At 44.2% G+C, this 23,561-nt stretch overlaps 1 protein-coding gene across 1 annotated transcript; it reads left to right on the top strand.

Annotated features, from left to right (window-relative positions):
- The first annotated feature begins 2,342 nt into the window (after positions 1-2,342).
- SP5 (Sp5 transcription factor) lies at positions 2,343-5,199 on the top strand. The gene is made up of 2 exons (XM_070423426.1): positions 2,343-2,773; positions 3,498-5,199. Exons 1-2 carry the CDS (start codon positions 2,723-2,725, stop codon positions 4,641-4,643), a joined length of 1,197 nt encoding a protein of 398 aa, XP_070279527.1. The 5' UTR covers positions 2,343-2,722; the 3' UTR covers positions 4,644-5,199.
- The last annotated feature ends 18,362 nt before the right edge of the window (positions 5,200-23,561 follow it).

The following is a 23,561-nucleotide window of genomic DNA, read 5'->3' as shown; positions in this document are numbered from 1 at the left end:
TTTCACACATTGGGAAACTAAAGCACAAAAAGACTTGAGTAACTTGCTTATCAAAGTTACCAACTAGAAAGTGGAAATCTGGGTTCAGATTTTCAGAGTCCGAGCTCTTGACCCAAAGCCACCACTCTGCTTCACTGGTGGAGGTTTCTTGGCTAAGTGGAGGCATCTCAGAGAAAAAGTGCTCTCCTATAACAACCAAGAGTGTGTGGATTGGCCTTTCCTGCCTTTTTGTCACAATAGGGAACAGATTCGGCAAGTGCGAATGCCTCCAATCTGCTTGGCCCAGCCTCCCGGGGACAGGGGGTGTCGAAGAGCTCAAAAGATTTCAAAAGCACACACGCTAAGGGACTAGATCGCTTGCCCAGTGCGGACTGGTGCCGGCAGGGCTGTGCGCCACGCGACTCCCTGGCCTCTCACTTGTATCCGGAAAGGGGCTCCTACTGGTCCCAGGCTTCGCGGAGACTCGACCCCCTAGACCGAGCGTGGGAAGGGGTAGGTTTGCCAGGCCTCAGATCAAAGCACTAAGTCCCTTCCTCTCCCCTCTCCCAGAGCACCCAGACCTCGTCACCGAGCTGTGTAGTCACTGCTCAGAGTTCCCGGGGTGACACCTTGCTGGAGAGATGAGGGGCGTGCAGGGACGGGACGTGCAAAGTGCTCGGTATTTGGGGCACTTCCGGCCCATTTGTCTCAAGCAAGACTTTTTTTTCGCTGATGGGCCCTGGGCATGGGGAATTGGGCCTCGTGGGGTGGTGTCCCGCCCCTTGGTAAATGCAGAGGGCACCGACATACTACCGCCCAGACTCTGAATCCGAAGCCCGCTGGAGTTCCGTCACCCTATTCGTCCTCTCACGTCAGTCCCGCCGCAGAGCGGTACCCGGGAGGACTATGCGCAGGAAGGCTGCGGGCGAGAAGATTCGGAAGATCCCTGCACCGCCCTGGACCAGGGAGAGGACCCCGTTCTGCGGAGGGAGAGGCCGGCATGGGTCTGGGTCTACCAGGCCCAGGAGGCCCAGCAGCCCCAGCTACCCGCCGCAGGCCTCCAAAGCTATCCCAGCTCCTAATCCTTCTAGTGCAATGGGGGACCCCACGGCTCCCCGCCCGCCTCTTCCTCATTCCCTTCTCGTCCCCCCTCCCCTCCCCAAGAGAGCAGATCCAGGTGTCTGTACAGCCCCCGCAGGGTCCGCCTTGCACTCTTGGCCGGAGGGAGACAGGTGTCGGACTGTCCCTCCTCAGCTGGGCGTGGAGGGCCAGCGAGGGTTGGGGGCGGGGGGGCGGTGTACACACCTGGAGCGTTTCCCTGACCTGGGCAAAGCACGCCCTGCTCCTGAAGAACTTTCTTTTCTTTCCAAAGGTAATGAGAACAACCGTTTTAATGGACTTTTCTTTCCGATTAGAGGACTATGTATTTGTCCTGGTGCGTGCCATTGTAGTTTGCTCAACAACAAAAGGCTTCCTCGGCCGCGTCTTTCTAGTACTTTTCCGAGTAGAGTTCCCGGGTAGGTCTGTGCGGCTCGCAGCAGCGCGCACTCCGGTAGCAGGGCTGGGGGTGGGGGGAGGGGGGAGGGGGTGGGGGGGAATTGCCAGCACCGTGGGGGGCTTTTGGTGGGGCCTAATAGCGAGCCTCCTTCCCCTGCGGGGTCCCGGGCTGCGGGCCTGGAGAGAAGGGCTAGAGAACAGCATTTCCTCCTTCGGGTGTATACCCTGGGTTGCTCGGCTTTGGGAGTAAACGCGTGGGCACGGTGTTTTCCCCAGACTTGTGCAAAGTTGTGGCCCTAGAAAACTTCCAGGTCGCCAGTAGGAAGGTCTCAAGAGGGCCCAGGAGCTTGTCAGGCGGGCGGCCCTGAAGTGTGCGCGCCACCCACTGCGGCTCTGGGCTGCCGCCCCGTCCCGCCTCGCCCCGCCCCGCCCCGCCTCGGGTCACAGCGCAGCCCGCGGCTTCACGGAGGCGCGCAGGGGGCACGCGGCGGGCGGGGCGAGGTGAGTCCCACGCCCCGCCCCGGGAATTCCCTCGGGTCCCTGGTGTGCGCGGAGTTCCGGCGTGAGGTGTGTAAGTACCGGGAAGGGGAGAATTACCCTCACCTCCGTCTCAAAGTCCGAGCTCGGAAGACGAGGGCAGATTTCTCTGGAGATAACAAAGACACTTTGTCACTTTGGGCGCAGCCTCGGTGCAAATCTTTAATTGCAAGGGAGTGGGGGGGGGGGGGGGTGTCTCAAGCCACCGAGCGCGGGTCTCCAGGCGGCAAGGCCCCCTTTGATCAGGAAAATCCAATTATTTGTGTATATACATTTCCCACATAGTGATTACTTCATTAATTGTCCCGCCTTTATCTCCTCCCTTCCCATCCCCCCTAATAATCAGTTCTTTTATCCAGACCAACAAACACACCATAGGAGCTTTGTGGATTCAAAGGATTTGCTTTCGCTTCTGAAAGAGCCGCTATTCTTTGATGATTGGGTAGCGGCAAACTTCAAAGCCATAAATCTTCCCTCTGACTGGCTGGCGGCCCAGCAAAGTCCTTATCAAATTCTTGGAGGTGATCCTGAAGCGCTCAGACTTCGCGCAGGGCGAGCGCGCGGGGTGCGGCCAGGGGCGCGGGCAGGGAGGGCCCCGGTGCACAGGGCGGGCGCCGGCGAGGGGCTCGGGGGGCCGTCCGTCCTGCCGTGGGGTCTCCATGCCTCGGCTGCGCCCTGCTCGGCAGCCAACCGCCGGCAAGCTGTAGCCATGGCCGCCGTTGCCGTCCTCCGGAACGACTCCCTGCAGGCCTTCCTCCAGGTCAGGGCTGGGCTCGGAGGGGGCGAGGGAAAGGTGGGAGGGTCGGGTCTCGATTTCCCCTGGTATTCTGCGTACCCTGAATCTCAAAAGGAGCCGTGCACCGTGGATGTCGCTGGAGTCAAACTTAGGGGGGTGCCCACGCCAACTTCGCACCTAACCTTGGTGTCAAGAGTGTGGCCTTTGGGGGAGGGACGTGCGGATCCGGGGGTGGTGGTACTGGGGTGCCTCTGGCTGAGAACAAGGCCCTAGCTGACCCAGCTGGGCCCCCCTGCTGATTTCCACCGGGGGCGGGGGAGGGGGCAGGGGAGGAGCCCTAGAGTAGCGTGGAAACAGCTTAAAAGATGAGAGGGAGGGAGTAGGGGCAGTCCGGCTGTGGGTGTTTCCAGGCCCTTTCTGACCGCGGAACCGGGAGTCGCGGGTCGGATCCCGCTCCCCTCCCACTCCGTGCCTGGTTCCTCTAAGACTGGGTGGCGTCTCCGTGAACCAAGTACAGTAACTTAACCGGAAGCCCTCGTGCGCTCCGCGGGCAGGTAGCGCTGGCACCAAAAGTTTCCCGGGACTGGTGGGTGCGCGCGTGGGGTTCGGTGGCGGGGGAGGGGCAGCGGCACGGGGGAGGGGCGGCAGTATAATAGCTGGCGAGGGGGTGGCGGGCTGGCCCGGAGACCGCGCTGGGAGCGCTAACCTTTTGTCTGTTCTCCGCCCTCCCCGGCCGCCGCCCATGCAGGACCGCACCCCCAGCGCCTCCCCGGACCTGGGCAAGCACTCACCCCTGGCGCTGCTAGCCGCCACCTGTAGCCGGATCGGCCAGCCGGGCGCTGCGGCGCCTCCGGACTTCCTGCAGGTGCCCTACGACCCAGCGCTGGGCTCGCCCTCCAGGCTTTTTCACCCGTGGACCTCCGACATGCCGGCGCACTCGCCGGGCGCGCTGCCGCCCCCACACCCCAGCCTGGGGCTGACGCCGCAGAAAACGCACCTCCAGCCGTCCTTCGGGGCGGCGCACGAGCTCCCGCTCACCCCCCCGGCCGACCCCTCGTACCCTTACGAATTCTCACCCGTCAAGATGCTGCCCTCCAGCATGGCGGCGCTGCCCGCCAGCTGCGCGCCTGCCTACGTGCCCTACGCGGCCCAGGCCGCGCTGCCGCCCGGCTACTCCAACTTGCTGCCCCCGCCGCCCCCGCCGCCGCCTCCCACGTGCCGACAGCTGTCCCCCAACCCAGCCCCCGACGACCTCCCATGGTGGAGTATCCCGCAGGCGGGCACCGGTCCAGGGACCGCCGGGGTTCCGGGGGGCAGCCTGTCGGGAGCCTGTGCCGGCGGGCCCCACGCGCCCCGCTTCCCTGCCTCGGCCGCCGCTGCTGCCGCCGCCGCCGCGGCCGCCCTCCAACGGGGCCTGGTGCTGGGTCCGTCGGACTTTGCGCAGTACCAGAGCCAGATCGCCGCGCTGCTGCAGACCAAGGCCCCTCTGGCGGCCACGGCCAGGAGGTGCCGCCGCTGCCGCTGCCCCAACTGCCAGGCGGCGGGCGGCGCCCCGGAGCCGGAGCCGGGCAAGAAGAAGCAGCATGTGTGCCACGTGCCGGGCTGCGGCAAGGTGTACGGCAAGACGTCGCACCTGAAGGCGCACCTGCGCTGGCACACGGGCGAGCGGCCCTTCGTGTGCAACTGGCTCTTCTGCGGCAAGAGCTTCACGCGCTCGGACGAGCTGCAGCGGCACCTGCGGACTCACACGGGCGAGAAGCGCTTCGCCTGCCCCGAGTGCGGCAAGCGCTTCATGCGCAGCGACCACCTAGCCAAGCACGTCAAGACGCACCAGAATAAGAAGCTCAGAGTTGCTGAGGCCGGCGTCAAGCGGGAGGACCCGCGGGATCTGTGAGCCCAGCCGGGGGCGAGTGTAGGCCTTTCCCGCCTCGCACTCCCCAGCACCTCTCCCTGGGGGCCTGGGGGCAGCTGGCTGAGGGGAGTCCCAGCAGAGGCCCTTGCCCCTTCCTGCTGTCTGCCTTCAGGTTCCCTGGCCTGGCCGGCGGACGGGGACCCCTGTGCCCAGGAGAAGCAGGGGAGGTGGGGCGGGGGGCTCGGCGCCACGACAGGGCGGTTTCGAGCTCCGAACCACTCCCACCGTCTGGGAGACCTACCGTTTTGTGGGGACTGCCCTGAGCTGACCTTGTGAATAGGAAACGTTGCTGGATTAAAGCGGAAGAACCTTGGGAGAGTTGAAATAGTGCTGGGTTTTTTTGTTAGGACAGGGCCCGGCTTTGTACAGGTTATTTAATAGCTTTGTTAAAGGATAACTATAATAATTACAACATTAATAAAAAATGTTACTTTTGTCCTCGGCTCCATGCAGAGCTACAGCATGAAATGTCTATGTAACGCAATCAGCGGTTGCAACGTGAAAATAAATACGTTAACTCCGGGGGTCACCTCGGGAAGACCCCGCTGAGCCGTCTCATTTGATCTTTTCTTCTTCCGGGAGGCTTCACAAAGAGGTCAGGTTTCACCAGGAGTTTGGAGGTTCCTGGAGGCTGCTTGCGTCCGAGGCTTGTTTGGTTTGGAAGGTTCTGGGGAAGTGTATTGGGCGCATGGATGGAGGAACTAGGGCAGGGTCTGTTTTGCGATAAAAAAGATAGGGCAAGATTTCCCAGTCACACCCTGCGTAACTAACTTATGCGGCCTTGGGACTTTTGACCTGGAGAATTCCCTGTGGCTTCCCATTTGTTGGTGCTCTAGAAACAGGTCTTACTCCTGCTTCGCTTCCTCCGGGCAGCCAGCTATGCTGGGGTCTGGAAAGGTCCTAGCTATGCTGGGGTCTGGAAAGGTCCTAGCGACGCAAGGATCTGTTCACAGGTGAGATTGCTGAAGAGTTCATAGATAAGCTGGGGGCCCTTGTTCAGGTTTGTCTCTGCCTGGGAAAGAGGCATCAGTCCTGCATCTCAGCCCCATCATGGTATACAACGTTGTCTTGTTTTCGTCTGAATCATTTTGCTGTGCAGAGCTTAAGTCTTGTTTTACAATACCCTCTTTTCTGGCTGGGCCTGGAAGTATAGTTCTATTTTGTATCTTGGGATTTTGTTAATCATTGAAGTAGACTAAGATTTTCTCAGGGAGGGGCCAGGAATACTCATATCTAGGTTTCTCTCCTGATTCTAAAATGTGAAATTTTGAAGTTTACAAGTGCTTTTTTTCAAGTCTCAACTCTACTGGTTCCATGATGTTTTCTAATATTTGAGTTTTTAAACCTGAAACTGAAATCTTAATCTTCTGATTTAGAATTAGCAAAGAACAGAAACATTTTAAATTTTGTTAAATATGTTAAGCTAGCATCATTAATGCCAAATTTCAGTGGAACTCAATAATCTTCATGGTAATAGAAGTGTACTATATAAGTTGATACAATTTCCCAGTTTACAAACAAAAGTTTGCCTTTTGTTTAAAGTCAAAGTGAAGGGAAAGTTCTTACAAGCTGTGAGGGTTGTACATGAGACTTACTGTAGCAAGTCAAGCACAAATATCAACATAATTGAGATTAAGATTACTGTTATACTCATAAGAAATAGCATTTTTACTCTGTTAACTTGGGACAAGGTAGCAAATGAATATTAGAATCATTGTGGAAACATGCCTTAGAACCAGTTACTCTCATTAGAGATTTTGAAACTACTTAATGACAAGTTAGACTGAGTCTTCAGGGTGCTTTACCAGGGAAAGGCAATTGGGGTTGGCTAAGTTGTGGTAGTTTTTCTAGCAAGGAATAAGAAAGATGTTAGAGTAACATTTAACGTACATGTAAATGCGTAATCTTGATCTAAATCAAGATTCTTGAGAATCATTTCTATGAAGAGTTACAGAAACTCTCACATCTGAGGCATAGTATGGGATCAACCTTAGGGCCAGAAGAGGGTTTTTTGGCAGTATGAAGAGACCAAGGGCTTTAGACTCAGAAAAGTTGAAATGATCCTTTCATGAGAAAGAGAATGCCCTTGGTAGAAAAAGAAAAATGGCAATTTTGAATGAGTCTACTAGCTATTCTTGACAGCTATGAAAATTTAGTATCCAAACAGATGAAGTGATGAAGGTAGTTTCCTTATCAATTTAACTTTGTGGTTAAGAGAAAAATTACATATTATGTATAAAATTTAGTATCTAAGGTGTTGAAGATAGTTTCCTTATAACTATAATTTTGTGATTGTTAAAAGAAACTAGATAAAATATATGAAATATATCTAAAAATACAGTAATTAAAAGCAGAATAAAGTCATTTGATGACATAACTTTTTATGTTTCATTTAATTGAACCTGCAAATTTTAAAAAGTAGGGTTAAAGTACAGTCTCTAGACTAACTTTGCATAGCTGGGAAACTGCTCTTTATTGTACCGCTGCAAAATCTATTCCAACAACTTTAGGGAAAAAAAGTTTATGCCATTATCCAAGTGGCAATCAGAAAGCCACAATAATGTGACATTTTTGTCCAAGTGTAGGAAAGTTTTTCATGTTTATACTCAGAAATACAAGTTTGTGCAGAAATGTATTAGACTATACAAGCTGTTAAAATTCAAACTGCTATTACATGCTTTATTTGTTGCATAAAACTGCAACCAGAATACCATTTAGGACTTTAAAATTATTTTTAAGTCAATATGTAAGAAATAATATGCATAAATGATGGATTTAAGCACACTTAGCAGAAAAATTAATGAAATTCAAATTAAAAGAAGTTCAAAAACAAAGTCCTATTAAATATAAAACTAAAATTTATTTTATAATTGGAGTTTTACCAGTATCAAAAAAGACAGTTTAATCTACCAACTGTATTCAAGGCTTTACTTAGAACCCAAAGCCCAGTTCAATTAAGTTTTTAAAACTACTTGAAGAAAATACATTAACAATGGCCTTCAATGTCGATAGACATTTTGCATTTTCTAAGCAACTGTTTTAATAGTATGCAAATATAGTGTAAGGTGTCATTTTAGAAAATTCTAAAATTGGTGTGATATTATTTTAAATTTGACACTCAGTTGATAAATGAACCATTTTTTTTACCAAGAACTTAGAAACATGGAGAAATTGAGTTATCAGTAATTTAGGTAATTTGGAATTGTGTGTTTCTTGACTTGTTTTATACTCCATAGTTTTCTGCTTTTCTCAAGAGAAAATTGTGCAAATTTACCTTTGGCTGACTGCTAATTTGTAATAGTCCTGGTAATGAATGAAAGTAAATTGTGTTAAAGAAAATACCAGTGTATTATTCACTATTATGTTAGTCTTTTCTAGTTTGGGTTAGAGTTCAGATCTGATAGCTATATTGTATATATTGTTTGTTATAAAACTTTTTCCATAAGTCAAACAAGATGTACCAATTAATCTTAATGAGCATGCTTATTGCAGAAATATATTTGAAACAATATTAATAGAAAAGGCAGTTTCTCACCAAGTTTGCACCATGTTTCTAGTCTAATACTGTGGGTTTTTAAGTAATCAGTTAAAGGCAGCATCTTCGTGTTTCCCATTATTTTGGTTTTGCTGTGAGAGTTTCAAAGAATGTTACTATGGCCAGAGCTCTGATTTCAAATGAGTGAAACACCTAGTAGGTTGTTTGGAGCCCTGAAGTTGCAGACCATATGCATCAGTTGAAGTAAATTGACAATATCTCACTGGGAAATGGTCTGCTGTGAAATCAGATTCAACCCTCAAGCTTTGTTTTATAGTAAATGTAATTAAGATTTTCTAACATCCCAAACTGAGGAGCATGCAAAACAAATCATATTAATGCTCATTAACGTTCTGTTATATATCATTCCCTTCCTCTGGTTTGCATGATGGAGGGGAACTTCAAAAGTTTACGGCACCAAGTGCAGCTTTGAAATGAGTATATGCGTCAACAGTTTGATAACCTAGAGGAAAAAATCTAGAAAGATGTATGTTAGTAAGGAGATATATATTTAGATTAATACACCACAAGGGCATGTTTTATTACTGAGCCACTATAATGGTAACCTGATTAATGGGGCATTCATTCAATATACAGAGAGGGGCAAAAATAGGTTTACAGTTGTGAGTATGTGAAACAGAGTTTATTCTTGTATTATTATTTATTATTGTGTTATTTTCCATATGAACATCTGTAGACCTACTTTTGCCCCACCCTTTCTGTAAACAGTACATTTTTCTCTGCTGTTCAAACTGAACACATTTTTTTGGCATCAAGATCTTTGTATCTATTACTCTTCCCTTGATTGTTTTTAAAGAATGTGCAATTTTTCAAATTAATTTATGGATATTGTAATATAACTTACATGATGTTCCTTACTATAGCAAATAAGTGATAGCTTTCAACAAATATGTAATCAAACATTTATGGACCATCACAACTTTTTCTGATAGTTACAGGGTTTTTTTTACTATTATAACTTACTACCAGTTGAAGATTTGCACATGATGATTAATATACTATACATTTTCATGCTGACATTTTGATGATTTCTCTTCCTAGTCTTTATATACTTTCCTTCCATGTCTTTAGTGATTATGCTGAAGCATAATCCCCAATGGGGTATTTGACACTTACTTCATAATTAAATCCATGCATGTGAACTGCAGTAATTTCTGCACAATATCTAATAAACTATATTATGTATTTTGGTTGTCTACCTAATGTCAAATTCAATTTAGGGGAAACAATCCAGTTTCTAATTTGATATATGGAAAATATGCAGCTTTCACTTTTCAAAAAGTTGTTTCATCATCATGGAGATTCAATCTGCCTATTATATAATGAACGTTTGTTTTACAGCAAAACTAATTTTTTCATTACTTATCAAACTTCTGACATCAAAAAAATACTAAATTTTCTAAAGTCTAAGGCAGTATACAGATGTCACCTGATTTTTAAATATAAAGTTAAATTGTTGAGTCATACGGGTGCTCTCTAATGATTTTGTGTTTAGCATAATCAAAAACACGGATGGAAGACATCTGGGCCTCAGTTTCATCCAATTCATAGGCAAGTATCAAAGCTAAATCCTCATTTATACTTACAGTTGGGAAAATGTGTCCTAATGAGAAGTATTTGGTGGTAATTTCCTAAAACTCTATATAAGGTACCATGAAAGCTTAGTTCTCTTATTTCTGTCTTTGGAAGTTTTATTCTTGTATTTTGGGTAGTTTTCTCTCCCATTCTATATGTCTCTTTACTTGTGGATGTCACATGTCTTCTGTATGTCCATGTTCATCTCTACCGTGGAAACTCATTTTGTGTTATGAGTCTCTCTTCCTTTACTTATGCCCATTATTTGGTTTTGCTTCCTATTGTGTAGAACTTGACAGGATTCTAAATTCTAGCTAATTAAAATCTGTCATTTTTTTGTAGAAATTTATACTCCTTGGTCTAAATTTTACATGTGAGTTAATTAAATTTATATTTCTATTTGTATTTGTAGATTCAAGTCATGCTTTATTTATAGTATGTGCATGGCTGATGCTTACTGTGGATTTGTGAACATCAGTGAGAAAAATATTTCCATTAAAAGTAAAATTTTAAAATATGACAGAGGGTTATGGTTTGAGGTAATCCCAAGTTGGGTAGATTTAATTAAGCAAAAAGCATACCAAAAAAATATGTAGATTACCTAAACCTATAAACATAGCTCTTTATTGAGCTAAAGTTTTAATGAAGGGGATGTGAACTAAGACTTGTACACATTTAGCTATTGTATTCCTTATTAAGGTTATTATATTTGGTGGTGACTTCTCTGAAAGCTTTCTTCTCTTATTTGATCCTTGCTAAAGTCCATGTCATCTCTTCATAGTACCGCAGACAACTACTAAGAAGTCACTGTGGTAATAAATTTTGTGCCAAGCCTGGGTATGGAATAGAAAGTTGCTAAGTTTTCTAAGGAGAAAAGCACTTCCCCCATCAAAGATTCAGGATTGTGCTGCAGCTAGTAGCTGGAAGCTGGGGGCTGCAACTGCCCCCTTGCTTCTGTAGCAGAGAAATGTAGAAGTAGTGAAAAGGGAAACAAATCATGGGGGAATAACATGACCATGAGGAATAACAGACACTTGGAGTGTCCTGTTTAGATAGGCTATTCTTAAAAGAGTTGAAACAGAGCTGTTGAGTAGACGTTGAAGGGAAAGGTTTGAGCACACTTTGGGAAGTTGGACCCCAGCTTGGTTTGGTTTTTTTAAACCAAAGGTGGGTATGAATGTAGGGGAGATATGAGACTTGACTGAGGACATTTGGACTTGGATGATCTTTATGGTCTCTTCCAAAGCTGAAATGCTTCAAATCTAAAATCTGTAAATGAAAAATTCAAATACATTTTTTTTTAATTTTATGTATTGATTTTAGAGAGAGGAAGGGAGAGAAACATCAATTTGTTGTTCCACTTATTTATGCATTCATTGGTTGATTCTTGTTTGTGCCCTGATTGGGGATGGAACCAGCAACCTTGGCATATCAGGACGATGCTCTAACCAACTGAGCTACCAAGCCAGGGCCAAATACATTTTATTATGGCTACTAAAAATGCAACAGTAGTATGAATATTCCTGGCATTCTGGTATCTGATTTTAGAAATCCAGTCCTTGAAAATATAATTTGTTCTTAGATAGTTAAAAGTATTAAAGAGGAGCAATTGTAATTTGCTATAAATCAACCTCTGCAAGTAATATCCAAATTTAGTCATGACTTTAATATTGGCTTTCGAACATAACATTTCTGGGTATGTCAATCTTTATAAATGCTGTACTGTTATGCAATTATAAAGTGTCCTGTTTCTATGGATGGACATTTTACAGTAGAATGATAGGATTGAAAAGTATAGATAACAATAATTAAGGAGATTTATTTAGATTTACAAACTTTGGCCTAGTTAAGTTTAAGGAAACCATTCGTTCCCCACACCCTCAAAGTCAGTCAAGTTGATATGTGCAATTAAAAATATGTGAACTGCATACTTAATTTAGTACTGGTTACAAACCAGGTACAAAGCAAATTCTAAACACATGCACATAACTAAATTTAATTGACCAAACAATTATTTGATATCCACAAGATGTAAAGTACAATGAGGATTCAAAAGTGAACACAATCCTTCAAAAAGCTGGCTGTCATAAAGGAGATAAGACATACACACAAATGAATGTAATACAGGCCTAACTTAAAAGTGATGAAAGAAATTCCTATTAAAGCACAAGGAAAGAGAAAATTTCAGATAAAGCAGTGATAAACTATTTTATACCATAAATGGGTCTTCTGCTTTCAAAAACAACAACCCATAAACTGGATTCAGAATCCAATGGGGGTGTGGGGGTAGGGGGGGAAAGTGAGATGAAAAGTAAAAAAAAAGGAATCCAGTGGGTTTTTACCTGGAGCTGAGAGTTCAAGACAGAGTGGTTCCCAGACCAGTAACATTAGCATCACCTGGGAACCTGTTAGAAATGCAAATTCATATATATTCAGAGAGGAAGGGAGAGGGAGAGAGAGAGAAACATCAATGAAGAAAATCATTGATCGGCTGCCTCCTGCATGCCCCCTACTAGGGATTAAGCCCGCAACCCGGGCATGTGCATAGGTTGATGCTCAACCACTGAATACCAGCCAGGCAAAATGCACATTTTTGAGACCAATTCCAAGTTACTAAACCCTGGGAATGAGGCTCAGCAGTCTGTGTTTTAATAAGTGATTCCAAAGCACACTATAAAGTTTGAGAATCACTGGTTTAGAAAATTGAATATTTAATAATGTGTAAGATTAACCTATGGGAAATAAGCAAATTCTAGCCTAAAACATTTCTCACAAGTTACTCTGGAGAAGTCGAGAATGGATAGGCCACTTGGCTGAAATCCCTCAATCAATTGAGAAACAATTGAAAATCTAACTCCAATGAGAAGACAACAATAATCTTAATTAGTGATTTTTATGTGCATGTTATACAATTATAGAGGCAATTGTCTTTTAGTATTTAATGCACATAGAAAATTAACATTTTTTAATCCTAAATCATATTTATATGTTAGTGAAATTTTCCCCATAGAGGGGAACACTGACTTTAACAACATCTGTTTTCTTAGAAGGAATACTCAGCTAACTGAGCAGTTTGATTTTTTTAGTGTCATTAGATGATTAATAACTAATTATCTTAGGGCATGTATAAACATCACCACTAAGAATGCAAAAAATGCATGTACACGCCATGCTGCAGAAATGTAATAATGACACTTCCAAAATGCAAGCCCATTGCTTCAGGCCTCTGGTTTGCCTTAAAAGATCCTTTTAAAAGTACTAAGAGACAAGTGCAGAGTCCTAGGGCTTTTCTATAGAGGCCACACTTCACTTCCTCTAGTCTCACCATAGTCCTCCTCAGCCCACCCTCTTTATCAAATCTTTCTTGCTCAAGGTGCTTCTCGGGGCTCTTTCTCAAACCAGAACATGATTTTGTAAAATTTCTTTGAAAAGCAGTTTATTTCTGGCCATTGAAATTATAGAACGCTGCTGGGAATTACCAGCACTGGGGAAGCTTGTTACATAAATGAGAATAGCTCCATTTTTTTTTTTTTTTCTGGTGTATGAGGCCTTCTGGCTCCAGGTCTCATCAATCATTGATTTGTGTTATTTTAGGGTGTCCCTTAGTGAATGACAACATGAAGCTAGCTTGATGCTGGCTATGGCCTATTTTCAAAGTTCCCCAGAACCCTAAGAGATCAAAGGAACTCTGTGACCAGAAAAATCTCCCCAACCAGAATTTTTAGAAGTAGAATTGAACACTTTGGAGTTGGAGGAGACCTTAAAAACCATTCAGTCTGGCTCTCTCATTTAACAGAAGAGAAAACTGAGGGCATGCTTGATCCATGGTGCATTTATGAGTAAGCACACTGAATGGAAATTCAGCAGCCTGGCCAAGGAGAAATGGTAGAGGACCAGGAAAAGCGGGAGAAGACTCAGGAAGTCACAAGTTGCCAAAGGACTGGCTCTCAACTTTTTGTGTGTGTGACAATTACCTGGGATGCTTATTTAAATGCAAACTCCCAGGCTACATTCCTAAACCAATTTTCCTGGACTGCCTACCAGCTGGTCTTTTATATAAGAGAGAAATAAACCATTTAGTTTTAGCCATTGTTATTTGGCAACTGTTACAGTAACTTAACCAATATCCTAATGGTTCTAGAGGCAGTTATTAGCAGTGCTTCCTGTGGTAGCTGTGAATTACATCCCTTTAAAAGGTATTACATGGTGTCACCTTTCCACCTCCTCCTGGGCTGTGTCTGCCAGAGTCTCCAAAAAGTTCTCACTCCTGGGAGGGTACCCTGTTAGGATACTGCTATGGCAAATGCCATCTCTGCTTTCCAGCTTTGCCCACCCGTAGGTACCCAGAAGACTTCATGCATTCAGTTATTCACTTATTCACTGTTTATGGGGTTCTTCACATGTGGCAGTCCTGTTTTAAGCACCAGGAATACAGCAGTGACCAGAACAGATAAGCTTTATGTTCTCAGGAGGCCAACATTCTAGTAGGGCAGTAAAGATACAATATTACCAAATAATAAGCCAATTTCAGGGATTTACAAAGTAAAACAACAGTCTGAAATTCATCTTCATTTGCTCTGTAAGGTCACAGAGGCAAACTGAGTCTCAGTCACATAGCTTGGTATCTAATGGTCTCTGTGGTAACCAGCCTCAAAGATGACCCCCAATAATCCTTGTCTCTTAATTGCCTCAGACTAAAGGAGACACATTATTTCCTCCTACATTCCTTTGGTGAGGATTAGTCCCATGAACATACCTAGATGCATGGGGAATGGGAAATAGAGAGAGAAACATGGATATTTGTTGAACACTATCAGTATTCTGCCAACATACTCATCCAAAAAATTGAAATAAGTAAAAATCATAAAGTAGAAAATAAAATGACTATTGTCATTCATTCAAATAACACATCTTTATTGATCTACGGTGAGCCCAGCCCTGTCCTAGATGTGTTGGATATAATTCCTAACTTCATGTAGCTTCCAGTTTGAGTGTGTGTGTGTCTCCTCCTGTGTTTGTAAACTGCCTCCATCACACATAGCTATGTTATTTCAGGCAAATGAAACTCCCAAAGACTTAGGTTCCTCATTTGCAAAATGGGTATAATAATAGTACCTAATTTATAGAATTGTTGGGTGATTAATTTGGTAATATACATTAAAGGACTTGGAACAAGCACTCAAAATATCTACTATTGCCCAGCCAGTGTAGCTCAGTGGTTGAGCGTCAACCCATGAACCAAGAGGTCACCAGTTAATTCCTCGTCAAGGCACATGCCAGGGTTGTGGGCTTAATCCCCAATAGGGGTCATACAGGAGGCAGCCTATTGATGTTTCTCTCTCATCAATGTTTCTCTCTGTCCTTTTCCCTTCCTCTCTCTCCAAAATCAGTAAAAACATATTTTAAAAAAAAAATCTTTTCCTGTATGCATATACAAATATTTGCTTTTATACAAATAGTATTACATGACAGTACTTATATGAGACTATTGTATCATTTACTTCTTGAACTCTTTCAATTAGGTTTATTTTTCTATTTAAAACATAGAAGATGAAGTTTATCATTTTCACTGCTTTATGGTATTCTGTCATCTGTATTTATCCTAATATATCTGGCCAAGAGCTTGATGGACATGGGGTATATAAATGGGCATATGCAAATTTATTAATGTACTCGTTTTTGTGGAGAATGGATCCAAAAATTAGTTATATTCTGAAAGGATTCATAATTGAAAAGCAGAACTGTTATTTAAATGGATCAAACCTTGACCTTGATCTTGTAATTTCACCTTTTTGCACTCCCATCTATCTGCATGTTTAGTTAAATCACTTCTCTCGTTCCTAAAAATGTGAAAGCTTTCTAGAAAACACAGACAGAAACAAACACAGAACCAAAACCAACAGTTTTACCAGGATTAAATGTGATGGTTCCATTTTACTTCCAGCTCATATGCAGAGCAAGACTGCCAGCCTCTACACTTGAGTTTTGCTAAACTACCTCAGTTACCTTCCTGGCTCAGGCTTCAAAAATCAGGAGTTTCTGTACTGTCTTCATGAGGCCTATTTCTTTTTCTCTACAGCAGTGGTTCTCAACCTTCCTAAGGCCGTCACCCTTGATCCTCATGTTGTGGTGACCCCCAATTTCATTGTTACAAATTGAACATAATTAAAGCATAGTGATTAATCACAAAAACAGTATGTAATTATATATGTGTTTTCCGATGGTCTTAGGCGACCTCTGTGAAAGGATCGTTCGACCCCCAAAGGGGTCGCGACCCACAGGTTGAGAACCGCTGCTCTACAGAGTGTGCCCTCGTGTAGACTTTCCTCCCTCTATGTACATTCTAAAGCACCACCCTTGAGGAGATACATATGCTCCATTAAACACTTATAAAGTACCCTCTACGGGTGCTCTCAACCCTACAATTTAATGTTGCTATTGAGATCATCTAAATTTGTGATTTAAAAAATGTACTCTCCGAATACCAGTGATTTCTTATATTAAACAGGCGCAGATAAAATTTTTTAAGAGGAAAAATTCAACTACCCATTTTGATTTTGGGGGATTTCAGTTCTGAGATTTACACTGAGGCACAAAGGCCTGGATGATCATAAACAAATCACTTCACTTCTCTGAGATCAATTTCCCTATCTATAAATGAGAGAGATAGAGAGGTTTCCAAATGTAATTCCTTAAATCCCCTGGTGACTGATGAGATGCCTTCGGAGTCTCCTTGTTGCTTCTGTTTCATAACCTGAGCTTCTCTGATCATCACCAACCAACTGGATGATCCCTTTCACTTCTGTTATGTCTGTATCTGGTGAATTATAAGCATAATCCATTGCCTCTCAGAGCCATTGGTTGATACACAAGGTTTCAATGCATAGTGTTGAAAACAGAAAATGGAAGAAAACAGTAGAGTGGGAGAAGCCACAGGGAGGAGAGGGAGAGAGATCAAGGAAGATTAGGGAAGGAAGAAACAAGCCCACCTGCCTAATAATGTGACACATGCAGAGGACTTCCCCTTAGGCAGACCCAATGGGAGCTTTCAGCTGAAAGATTTACCCACAGTCAAAGAGAGCTGGAATTTCAATGCAGATTCTGTCCCTGGCAGAACAGCTGATACTGTTCCAGTTCATGGAAGATTGTACTTCGTGGTTGATACATCTCTGCCTATAGAAGAGAAATTCAGACTCTTGATCTGCTACCAACTAATGGCATGATTTTAGGCAAGTCATGTAACTCTATGAGGGTCAGTTTCTCTAGACAATGAGGGAGTAGGACTAGATGATCTCTGGAGGTACTTTCCTGCTTGAAAATAGCATGATTCTTAGGAACACTTGTGTACATAGCCAACTGTTCTGGTTTATTTGTTACTAAGCAGAACTACTCCAACACTTAATGCTATAAAATAACAACCATCGTAGTGTGCTCCCATATTCTGTGAGACAGGAATTCACACAGGACACAATGGGGATGACTGGTATCACACAGTCGTGGATTTCAGTTGGGAATCACTCCGTTGGGGGTGACTCAAATGCCTCTGGAGACTGCCTCATTGACATGCCTGGTGCCTGAGCTAGAAGACTTGAAGTCTGGGCTAAGTAGAGTGTGTCACCCAGAGCACCTGGCCTCCTCATGTGACTTGAGCTTCATAAAACATGGCATCTGGGTTGCCAGAGGCAATATCTTGAGATTGACCATCCATCCCAATAAGGAACATTTTAAAACAGGTGAAATCTACATGGCCTTTTCATAGATAGCCTTAGAAGTCACTTGGTAACAATTCTATATTTTACTGGTTACAAGCAAATCACTGAGGTCCAAGAGAAGGAAAAGTAGAAAGACAAATTCATTGCTGGGGGCATAGCAAGTTCACATTGCAAAAGAGCCATCTCTGCTGCCTTTGTTGGAAAAGTACAGTCTATTCAGCCTCTGTACTCTGGCAACAACAGTTCACATCCCTTTCACATACAAAGCAACTTCACCCCTTCCTCAGGATCCCCAAAACCTCATCCTCAAGATTTTACTTATTTGTTTGTTTGTTTTAATATTTTAAAATTTATTTCAGAGAGGAAGAGAAGGAGAGAGAGAGAGAAAACATCAATGATGAAAGAATCATTGATCAGCTGCTTCCTGCACACCCCACATGGGGGACTGAGCCCGCAACCAGGGCAGCCACACCGGCCGGGCCATCTTCAAGAAAATTAAAGTTTGCGTCAATTCGGAGTCCAAGACCTTACTATCTAGTCAGTTTCTGGTGCTGATAAGGCCTTTCAGGTGCCTTTCTCAGGTATGGCCCCTCTAGTATATCCTTTCAATCTGAAGACCTGTATATTAAAAGAGACAAAGTGGTGTCTTAAGCATCCTGAAGTGTCTATTATCTATCTGAAAGGGTTCATGAGAAACAATCTGAAATCTTCCTGAGGTTTCAAAGTCACATCATTGGTTACCTGTTGCTACATAAAAACTACCCCAAAACTTCATGGCATAAGAGAACAGTCATCTTATTATGCTCACTGGATTAGGAATTCAGACAGGACAAGCAAGGATGCCTTCTCTGCTCCACAATATCTGGGGCCTCAGTTGGGAAAACTCAAATGACTGGGGGAGGGACTCATCTGGAGGTTGCCTCCTTGACATGTACTGATGCTCCGGCTGGGGTGACTTGAAGACCGGGCTCAACTGGTTTGGCAACCAGAGACCTTACCTGTGCACGAATTTCATGCACCAGGCTTCTAGTAGTAATAATAAGCAGTTGCTGCTCACCAACCTCTTTCCCTCTCACAGAAGCAACCACTTCAACACTTTTCAGGTTTTGTTCTTCTGATAGTTTCCTTCTTACTTAAAAAAAAAAAAAATGCTTAAATTGCCATTACTTGATTTGTCAAGTTTGGACATTGTACTGTATACATGTGCTTGCTTAGATTTCCTCAGACTCTCCTTTCTCCCAGTCTCTCAGCTTGCCCCACTATTAATAACTTCTAATTAGCATTGTTAACTAGTCTTGTTTTATTTATTTAAATAATAGCATTATGTTTAGTGTTTATATTGATCTCCGGCATCCTGCTTTTGAGAATAACTTAATACAGATTTGAAATAAACGTGAGAAATAACTTCATTAATTTTATTAGGCAACATATAATCACATTTATTTATTTGATGAAATTGAAAAAACAAACTCTAATTTGAATACAGCAACCATTGTTTAATAGGAGATAGACAATACTTAACATTTTATAAAATGAGGATTAACTGTAATTGAAATAAATATTTTATGATAGCCAAAACCGGTTTGGCTCAGCGGATAGAGCATCGGCCTGCGGACTGAAAGGTCCCAGGATCGATTCCGGTCAAGGGCATGTACCTGGGTTGCGGGCACATCCCCAGTGGGAGATGTGCAGGAGGCAGCTGATCGATGTTTCTAACTCTCTATCTCTCTCCCTTCCTCTCTGTAAAAAATCAATAAAATATATATTAAAATAAATAAATAAATAAATATTTTATGATATGATCTAACAAAATAGGAACTAGCAACATTATTTAATAATGTACACCCAATCTGAAAGAAATCACGTAAAAGTTTTATCTGATGTATCTTTAAACAATTAGTAGTCCCAGAAATTATTCCAGTTACACTGTAAAGTGAAAGGGCGAGGACTACGCCCTCCATCTTACCCTGGGTCCTCCATTTTTGGGCAGCCATGTGCTTGGCAAGGCTTCTTCCCCGAAGCCCAAGCCTCTGCTAGCCACACCCAGGATTTCTTTAAACTAACCAATGACAATCAAGGGAAGTGCGCGCCAGAGATACGACCATATCCTGTGTAACGAGATACCGACTTGCTCCTGGCCAATCGGCAGGGCCCACAGTCCTCTCTCCTCCCCTTACTATAAAACCTCTCTCCCCACAGGGCTGGCCCTCTCTCTGCCACTTGCTGCTGTGCCAGTAAGGAGGGTAGGGGAGCCAAGCCCGGGTTTGAATAAAAGACTCTCTGCTTTTGCATCGGACTCGGCTGGCTCCCTGGTGGTCTTTCGGGGATCCTGAAATCTGGGCATAACATAAAGAATCAGTGTTATTAACTTACACTGATTTGTTGTTCAAATAACATGGCCCTAAGGATGAATACTGAGAATAACTTAAAAAATATTTGCTCATGTTTAAATGCATTTAGAAAGCCATTTTAGCATCCAGTATATATATTTTTTTGCCAATCCTTTTTGTTCTCCTGGATTCTCCCCAAGAATGCTCCATGTTCTTGACAATAGTCTGGGATAGAGGAGGCTAGGTCTTTCAACAAAAACTGTCATTACTTTCACCAGACCACTCTACAATGTGTCACAGCTGAAAACATTTCAATCTGAGTCAAAATACCGTGTCTCTAATGCTGGTTTTACTTTAACTGAAATATACTTTGAGCAGAGAAAGACAAGAAATCCAAAATGTGTACAGTATGATGTCTTGGTCCATCACAAAAAAGGTACTACCCTTTGGCTTGTCCCACAAGGTACTTACGACATGGAGGTCACCTTTGAGATTTGAGATGGGTAAGAGGTATGCTTTTTTTTTGTAAAGTGAAGGAAAAGCAGGGAAATTTTAGGAAAGAGTCCATACATATGTTAAGGATCTGGTAGCTGATTCCCTTAAACTATTTTTTAATGCAATTGCCATTTGAAGACCAGTGGTGTAGGAGAGGAGGAGAGCAGATGGACTGAGGGCACGAGGTACAATGATAGGGCAGCACTGATGACCCCCTTGAGGTTAACCATAATGAATTTAAAATGAAACTAGTCATGTGTTTTCCATTAGTCACAGTCCACTGGGCTGATACAGGCATGAAAAAGGTAGAAACCTGGATTTAACCAGAGTTGAGGATTTAACCAAGCAAGTAGTTTTGAGAATTTATTTTTTTGTTTATTTTTACACACACACACACGCACACACACACCAGTTTTGAGAATTTAAAGATGAGAAAGGAAATGTAATCACAGTGCACTACTAGATTCTACAGTAATGCAATTTTATATAGATTTTAGCTCCTGGCTCATCATACTCGCTAAGTAAGTGTAGTCTGGTGGTCACCACTCCATCTCATTTTCTCTGTGTTGGGGATTTAGACCTTTGTCATTCTTTTATTATCATAATAAATGTGATAAACATGTGCCTGATTTGTCATCTTCAGCAAAAAGTTCTCAAATTGCATTTTTTTCTTTTCAAATTGCATTTTAAAAGATCATGCTGGCTCTTGGATAAAATGGATTTGGTGAGGAAATGAGTGGATGTAGTGGCATTAGGAGACAGTTGCAGTAATCCAAGGAAAGGGTGCTGGTAGCTTGGTCCAAAGTGGTAGAAGTAGAAGCACATGGTGTGGAGAGTTATTCAGACCTACAGTTAACATGACTGGGTTACGGAATGGAAATGGGGAATAAAAAAGAGATATTTGTTCGGTCTTCTTTTTTTTTTTTTTTTTTTCCGATGCAAAAGCATAAGAGTCTTTATTCGAGCTAGCTCGGCTCCCCCACCTTGCCGACACAGCAGCAGGAAGCAGAGAGAGAGATAACTCTGTGTGGAGACCGGTTATATAGGGGGAGTTGGAGGAAGGGGAGGAGAAAGGACTGTGCTCTGCCGATTGGCCAGGCACAAGTCTGTGTCTTGTTCCTGGGTGTGGCTAGCAGAGGCTTAGACTTCCGGGAAGAAGCTCCTTGCCAAGCATGTGGCCAAGGTAAGATGGAGCACTTACCCTGGGGCAAGGTGGAGGGCGTAGCCCTTACCCTGGGGCAAGGTGGAGGGCGTAGCCCTTACCCTGGGGCAAGGTGGAGGGCCTAGCCCTCTCCCTTTCATTCCCCCCTTTGTCTTGGAACTTCCGGCTCAATCATGAGACGGACTGCTTTTCTATTCCACCAGTGCTAGAGGCCCGTACTGGGCATATCTTAACAAATGGTCTGGTGGAAGGGAAATAAACCATTTTAGCTTTAACAACTTCTATTGAAATAGGATTTTTCTTCTTAAAATTCCTCCATGGCTATCAAAAAGCCAAATCAAGATTAATTTATCTACTGTCCTGATGTTTGCATAAACACAAGAATGGTAACTGACTACCTTTGCTGGAATCTCATGGTTGAATCTTAATGTGCCCCGTAGGGCCAGGAAGCCGCGCCACCCAGCTGCCATCAGGCCTGCCTGCAGTATCTGCTAAGTTAGGTGAATCCCTCACCTGTAGCAACTCCACCTGAACCCACGCTCTAGGCTTTAGGCCCATCTCAGTAGCCCTCCTACTTGTTGCGGCCCAGAGTGTGTGGGGGTTCCGCAGGAACGCAGAGGCATCCCTACTGCTCCCCTTCTACTCTTACCAACCGCCAATAATGGTAGGGCATGGGCCTGACGCTCCAGCGCCAGCCATCTTCAGGGCTTCCAAGCAGGATACCAGGCTTTCTTCGTGGCATTTTTACTGGCTTCAAGTCTTTAGAGCTCAGACAGGGCTCTTTGAAACATGATACTCCAGTCAAAGTTTTCCATTAATAAAACCACTATTAGGTACCAGTCTTATTGAATCTATGCAAAGAAATGTATTGCCATGACTTATTTAGCATTGCCAATATTTCAGAGGAATTATGTAAGGAGAAAAACATACTGATCTGCTCTAAGATTTTTCTGATTTTTCCTTGCCAATTCCTTTTCATGGAGTTATAACAAAACAGTAACTGTTGGCATTAAACTTTCTTTCTATGCATAACCATGCCTTAGACCTTCTATTCCAAACAGGCCTTTCCCAGCTTTCTACAGTTGAGGTTTGTACTACCACTGACATGGGCATGGTTACGCAGGCCTGCAAGACAATATACAGGCTGCCAACCATCAACTGTCTCTCAACAGAGACCAAAACCTGATGGGCACTCTTCCCTGCCCAGTTGGGCACCTGCCCTCTTGGCAGCCAGACACCCTCTACTCTTGGGGTTCACCCCACACAGTCCCCTTCCAGGACAGTCAACATACATTCAAACCTGCAAGAGAATCAAAGGTCAATATAACATATCAATACAATGAAACATAATATTGGCATCATGGCCGCTTCAGGCAGCCAAATCCTACTAAAGTCTATTCTTGACCTTCCTATAAATTGTCCTTGTCTCTTTGGAGCCATGTCCATGAAGATGCAGGCATCATCTAAGTCTATTACACAGTATTGTGGGGGCTCCCGGCAGCAGGAGTGATCGCGATCAATGTTACCAGCATCAGGCAGGTCGAGCACACCGTAGCTTGAGCTTGAGCGGGTGGCGTTGATCTCGATTGACGCTCCATTTGGTGACGAAGTCTTCCCGGATCACGGATGGGTCCGCTGACCAGACGTGAGTGTGATGGACCCAGGTCACTACGCCGTCTACCTTGAGAGCGGTGGGGGTCGTCAGCATCACAGTGTAGGGACCCTTCCAACGTGGTTCGAGGGTCTCCTGGCGGTGCCTTCTGTCGTAGACCCAATCTCCTGGTCTGTGCTGATGAGGAGTTGGGGTTGGGCTGGTCTCGTACAGATTCTAGGGCCCGTTGCCTTCCTTTCACAGGCAGGGGGAGGGCCCATGAAATCTCTGCCCTGAGGAACTATGAGCCCCACCCTTAAATGTCCCAATCAGACTAGAAAATCCACAAATACCTTTTAAATCTACCCCAGAATTTCAAAATCCCAACCCAGCACAGAATATCACATAGCAAATCAAAGTTCTCAGCAAACAAACAGACAGAGATGTTTACTAGTTAGGCGGGCGATTCCACCTCTGAC

The sequence above is a fragment of the Myotis yumanensis genome, unplaced genomic scaffold (assembly GCF_028538775.1).
Source record: "Myotis yumanensis isolate MYYU_CA2020_CCGP unplaced genomic scaffold, mMyoYum1.0.hap1 SCAF_8, whole genome shotgun sequence".
NCBI lineage: Eukaryota > Metazoa > Chordata > Mammalia > Chiroptera > Vespertilionidae > Myotis > Myotis yumanensis.
The sequence above is the reverse complement of the archived record's forward strand: the minus strand, read 5'-3'. Positions and strand labels throughout refer to the sequence as shown.

Coding starts and splice junctions, on each gene's coding strand:
- SP5 (XM_070423426.1), top strand. CDS start 2,723: ATGGCCGCCGTTGCCGTCCTCCGGAACGACTCCCTGCAGGCCTTCCTC. Junction 2,774..3,497: donor CCCTGCAGGCCTTCCTCCAG/GTCAGGGCTGGG, acceptor CCGCCCATGCAG/GACCGCACCCCCAGCGCCTC.